General features: G+C 41.4%; 1 protein-coding gene across 4 annotated transcripts in view; it reads right to left on the bottom strand.

Annotated features, from left to right (window-relative positions):
* The window catches only part of RAB28 (RAB28, member RAS oncogene family), a 254,459-nt gene extending 249,455 nt beyond the window's left edge, over positions 1-5,004 (bottom strand). For 3 of the 4 annotated variants that reach the window (XR_002346347.1, XR_002346346.1, XM_021100271.1), the window contains exons 1-2: positions 4,705-5,004; positions 167-263 (exon numbers count right to left, since the gene is read on the bottom strand). Coding sequence is in view for 2 of the 4 variants with exons in the window: in XM_021100271.1 (XP_020955930.1) it covers positions 167-263; positions 4,705-4,779 (172 nt within the window). In the remaining 2 variants the exon portion in view is untranslated. The remainder of the gene's footprint in view (positions 1-166; positions 264-4,704) is intronic. The other variant, NM_001123175.1, reaches the window with a different exon arrangement.

Below are 6,000 nucleotides of genomic sequence, written 5' to 3' on the forward strand. Positions count from 1 at the left end.
CTTCATGGTAGATGCTGATGAGAGTTAACCTCCCTATGATAGATTTTCTGATTACATATATTTTCACATTACAAACGGTCCCCAAATTTATTTTACACATTTCTGCTTATGTCTTTTATTGTCAGATATGCACAATTTTCTATGTTAAGACACTTCAGTCTCTTACCTGGCAATGTTATCCTTCTCAAAAAGAAATCCAGTCCTATAGTTTGTTTGTACTGTTTCCCAAAAGTTTCTTGAGCAAAACACGTAGCTAAGGAGGTCTAAAAAATTGATGCACAAAATATCAAAATTAATGTCTTTGTTTTGAAAATGTAAACACAAAATCACTACTAAATCTTATTAAGTAATCTTAATATTTGCACTCCCATTAATCCAACAAGCAACTTTAAGCAGCTCTAATTAGTTACAAGGGGAAGAGGGACTTAATCATTCCACCAGGTAAACTTCACTTGCCAACCAGCTATCAGTGGCAACAACAGACTAATCGGCTAAATCTCTTTAAATCCCCTGTCAAGTTCCTTCCTCCTTGCTGGAACTTAGAATTCAAATAAATAAATATATATATTACAGATTTCAGAGAAGTTTCACTTCTGAGTTAAACATTATGAGTAGTTTGTGCCCTCAGCCCAGAAGAAAAAGTACTAATCAAGGAGAGGAAAGCCTGTTTATAGAATTTGCCTTCTCCCCCCCACCAACCCAAGAAAAGTATCTAATTCTTCTCTATATTAAAAATGCTAAATAAAAAAGAATCTGTAGAATGGCTGAGCGTATTCATCTCTTAAATTAAGAAGTGGATTTTTTAAATTAATATTAATCAGGCAAAAATAAACATACTTCATCTAAGAACCATAAAGCTTACAAGTTATAAGAACATTATAACCAGAACAGATAAAAACTCTGGAGTTTCTTTAGAGTACCAACTTTAACCAAAGCAAAAGAATAATCACTCTAGTAACAGCTGAAGTAACTCAATAACTCAAAAGCTTCTGAAACATTTTAAATATACAATTTATTTGTAAACTTCCCCAAAACGATGAGAAAGAGAACTTCATGAAGTTTTTATGCTCTACGAGAAAGACTCCTAAAGTTAAGGAAAAACAGCCCTTTTTCATTTTAAAAGTTAAAATTAGATGGCAACTCCAAAAACAATGAAAACCAAAATAAAATTTCCAAGATAGCTTATTATAATTAATTATGACATAAATACAGTAGTACAAAAGAAAACCTGGCCCAATTTCAATTCCTTTAAACAAAAAGACCTAAAATTCCTTTGACATAAGAATTGTTATTTTTCATATAAATAGCAATACGCACACCCTTTTAAATACTCAGCATTTGTAAGAAATATCTAAAATATTTGGTTAAATATGTATTGAGTACCATAGGAAAAATGTTTTGGCTAGATTCTGAGAAATAAACTTGCCACACCAAAATGAAAATTTATTTAAATTCCTTGATAATATATAAACTGAGGGATGGCGGGGAGGGTAAGCATTCCTTTTGTTTTTCATTTGGCCTTGTTTATGCCATTGAGCTTCTTTAACTTAGAGCACAAAATCAACTGTAAAGAGGCTTAGAGTTTTTAAAAAAATAATTACCACTACTTATACTGTTAGAGATATTTGAAAATGTTTAATGTATGTATGGTTAAAACATTTTTATAAGTCAAAGAGAAACTCAGGCACATGTAACTTCAGCATAATGTCATGTAAGGTAACTTTTCACTTTCATTTAAGTTTCTCAAAATTCAATTCTTACATTAACAAATATTCAGAAAAATTTGGTTTCTTTTCCTTAAAATAAGACTTAGAGATTTTGAAACTCCACCCTCACACTTTTGAGGGAAACGTAAAACTAGAATTTTCAACTGGAATAGAATATAATCTGTCGAAAGTATAGGTAACTGGAAATAAAGAATATTAAAATGGGTTTTTACATCATCTCCAGACATCTTAGCATAAAAATTAAACAGAGGAGCAACTGAATAAGTGGGAGGCACTTCCTCTTTAATTATCTAGATATCGTGCTATCTTTCACATTCAATAATTTCTCACAAGTCATTGTATAAGTACTTTTCTTAAAACAATTATGAAGTGAACACCATCAACTATAAATGTAACTTTTTTATCTGATTCTTTATAGTTTTTGTTTGGTAAACTTTTACTAACAATTTTTAATCAGAGTACATGTATTAATACTGAAAAAACACCATGAAGGAATAATCTGCCTCAAAAAATCTTAAGAAATATGTAATAAAACACAAAGCATGAGTCAAAACAGGAAAGAAATAGAAACACGTGTTAATAGGAGGAGGAGCTAAATTTCTCTTGCAGGAACTCTTAGTGGTCATTTCAATACTCTCCTGCTTCTGTCAGGGTATATAAAAATGCCCTGAGTTAAAACTAGCAAGAAAAACTGAGGCAAAAAGAAAATGGCCAGAAGTTAAATCAGGATACAAATAAGAACTAAAGAGAGGCTGAATTCATAAATGAAAAGGAGGGTAAAAGAAATAGAATGGAAATGTCGGTAGCTGCCAATAATACACCAATAATATGAAAGCTGAATAGTGTATGGGGGGAAAAAAAAGCTTGATATACAAAAAACAAAAAAAGCTTAATTTCTGATGCTGGTATCCAGAAATTTCTGGCAGAAAAAGCCTTTACATTTTAAAATAGATAAGATGACAAAGACTAAATCAGAACACCATAAAGAGTATCACTGTTATCCTTTGAAGTGCGATAGCCCTAATTCGACAATACAAATTGGAAAAAAAATGCTTTGTCCTACACTAGATAGAATTTTAGACAGAGAGGAAAAACCCTAATTATCACACTAAATTAGCAACAAAGGGAAAAAGTGTGAAAGGCCAGATGAAAAACCTAGATAGGAAATTGTGAACAAATTTCAAAAGAGAAATGCATGAATGATAATGGATGAATATTGGGATAAAAAAAGAATTACGATAGAATGTAGGATAATGGACATTTCTGTGTCTTCATACAAGTGTATTAGTGTTATAGATAGTCACTATAATTTAAACAGGAAATAACTTCAGTTATAGTTAACCATAAAAATATTTGGAAAATGAAAAATTAGAAGTCATTCAAAAGAAAGTACAAATGAGAAAACTATAAAAATATCACTTAAAGTTTTTTCTTAATAAGGATGTTAGAAACAATGCTGATTTATTTAAAACAATTCATCCATTCAAAATACTGTTGTAAATGTACAAAAAATACTTCATTTAAAAAGCGACTTAAATTCCTTCCTTCCTCAAAATGTTTAAAAGTAATCAGAACATATTAAGTTGTTTTTCCTCAACAATAAAAATCAATAACAAATACCAAGAATGGCCAGAGTGAAATTAACAAGAGTTCTCCAAATTTTACATATGAATGACACGTTTCTCGGGGCCCTAGCAACGCAAATCTGAGGGAAGGACAGGAACAGCTGTGCAGTGACAACTGCCAAGGAAAATGCAGCAAGCAGTCCTCACCACAGACACCCGGGTCCAAACTACACCCGTAACACGGAAACATGAAGGTGAAAACGGAAACCCTGCCTTTCCGAAGATTCTTGTTGGGAAAAGGGATTGGGAGAAGAAAGAAGATAAACTTTAGCAATATTCCCAGGAACAGTGTTGACGCTACTAATACAAGCAACAGGTGTGAAGGTTCCCAGGGCAGAGGCTTTTCACCTTATTTGGAGAATGGATCATAAACCGCTTTAAGACCTTATGGACCCTCTCCAAAAAGCAAACGCAATGTTCAGTCCATTTCAGGAGCTCCACAATCCTGGGTTAAAAACCTTGCCTATAATGTAAGGGGACTGCCTACCAGATATTCATACACTCAGTCTCATTCGCTCAACCAACTGTCACCAAAGGACAGACTTTAAGTCAAGGATCCCCTCCTCAGGCTGGCAGCTCCGCCCTCAGCATCCGGCCCAGAATAGGAGCTTAACAGACTTTTGCTGAATGAATGCTTGTGTTGACAGGTGCTGTGCTGGTAACAGAGATGAACAGGTATGATGCTCTAAAACAGGAACTCACGTTTACTGAGTGCACACCATGTGCGGAAAGCTTTATGTGGACTTTCGCATTTAATGGAGATCTGCACACTTCACCCTTCAAGGCGACCTTTATCAACACACCCATCTTACAGACGAAGCACAAATAGGATAGCAATTAGCCCTCCAAGGACCCGACCAGTGAGTGCTGGAACCCCAATTCTCTCAGCCAGGGAAGCAGACGCAGAGTCAGGCTCTTGGGACCTCCCAGTGCAGTGGAGGCATCAGAAACGGTAAACGGGGGGAAAGGAGCAGAGTGACGTGAACCAAAGAAAAAGAGGTGAGCCGCTTTGGCGGACCCCTGCCAGTCCTCAGAGGCGAGAGGCTGGAAAGCGTCCCAGGCAGACGATGCTGGCTCGTGTCTTGAAGAAACAGGAGTTCGGGATCCGGGCAGAGAGTTAGGAAGTGACCTTTGTGAAAATAATAATAGGAATAATAGAGAGAGCTGGATAGCTCTCGTCGGACTTCACCGAGCGCCTAATTCGCGTCTGGCCCCAGGCCACGACCTGGCGGATCCCAGCCCACGAGCCCCAGGGCTCGGGGATACAGGACGACGCCGGGAGGCGGGGAGGAGGCTGGGGCCGCGCCGGGGTTCCCGCAGGCCTGGCACGGAGGGCCCACTCGAGGACTGACCTTCCCGGAGGTGCCGTCCCCCAGCACGACGATTTTCAGTTGCCGGTCCTGGCTCTCCTCCTCGGAGTCCGACATGGTGTCCCAGGAACCAGGCCCGCCTCCCCTCCCTCTCCCACTCCCGCCGAAGGAGTGCAGGAAGGGAGGGGGTCTCCGGGGGCGGGGGAGAGGAGGAAGGGCGGCAGCGGAGGGCAGGGTCCCCCCCGCCCCGGCGTCTCCGCGGGCGCTGGAGCTTTCCTGGGAGAGTCACTCGCCGGGCGCCATCTTGCCCGCCTCCCCTCCCCCTGCGCGCGGCCCCGTCCCCTGCGCGTTACGTCGGGCGCTCGCCCCCCGCCCCTGCGCTAACCCGCGCCCACTGTGAGCCTCCTAGGCGCGCCGGACCATCCGCCGGCCTGCGAGGAGGGGGCGTTCGAACGCCGCAGGCGGGACGGGGCGCCACCCTCGCAGGCTTAGTTGGCGGAATTTAAAAAAAGCATGTGTATCATTAAACTTGGGTAGAAAAATGGAAGCAGAGCTTTGCACAGATGTTCTATGAATTTCTCTCGTTTACATCTCCCCACCCCCCCGTGAAGGTCCCTGATGCGAATGGTTTAGCCCGAAGGGGCGGGAGGGGGGTGTGACGCCCGGGCTGCGCGCCGCGGTTGCCAGGGAAGCCAGAGCCGGAGGAGAGGCGGAGGGGCGGGGCCCGGGGCCGGTCTCAGGCGCACAGGACGCCGGTTGCCCGGCGGAGCGCGCAGTGGTGGGGTCTCTGGAGCCGTGCGAGCGCTGGGGGTCACACCCCAGGAAGAGAGGTTGCGCGGCCGAAGAGAGGGCGGTTGCTGAGGACGTCGCTGCTGGGCGGCGGCGAGGCTGCGGTAGTTGCCGGGAGTGGAATATAGCTTTGATGCTGCCTTCTCTTCGCCTCTGAAACCCTAGATTTCTTCGTACAAACCATGGAATCCGATGGTTCTTACACGAAAGTCATAAGCTAGAACAGCAGTTCTCAAAATGGGGTCTGGGGAACCCTGAATGTCTAATAAAGTCGAAACTATTCTCCTGATTAATTCAAACAACTTTTTTTTTTTTTTTTGCTTTTGCTTTTTTCGCGTTCATGCTCTCACAAATATACATAGAAGTTTTCCAGAGGATTCATGATGTATATGACATAACCACTCTGACAACTAAGGAAGCAAGCCTGTGCTTGTCTTTCTCATTCAAATCCTTCTCAGGATTCATTTCAATACAGTAATGATAGCTGTAATTTACGTAAGCGAAAGCTCTTTGGGATCCATAATAAGAGTGTAACAGGAGGTTGTGAGC

The sequence above is a fragment of the Sus scrofa genome, chromosome 8 (assembly GCF_000003025.6).
Source record: "Sus scrofa isolate TJ Tabasco breed Duroc chromosome 8, Sscrofa11.1, whole genome shotgun sequence".
NCBI classification, from domain to species: Eukaryota; Metazoa; Chordata; class Mammalia; order Artiodactyla; family Suidae; genus Sus; species Sus scrofa.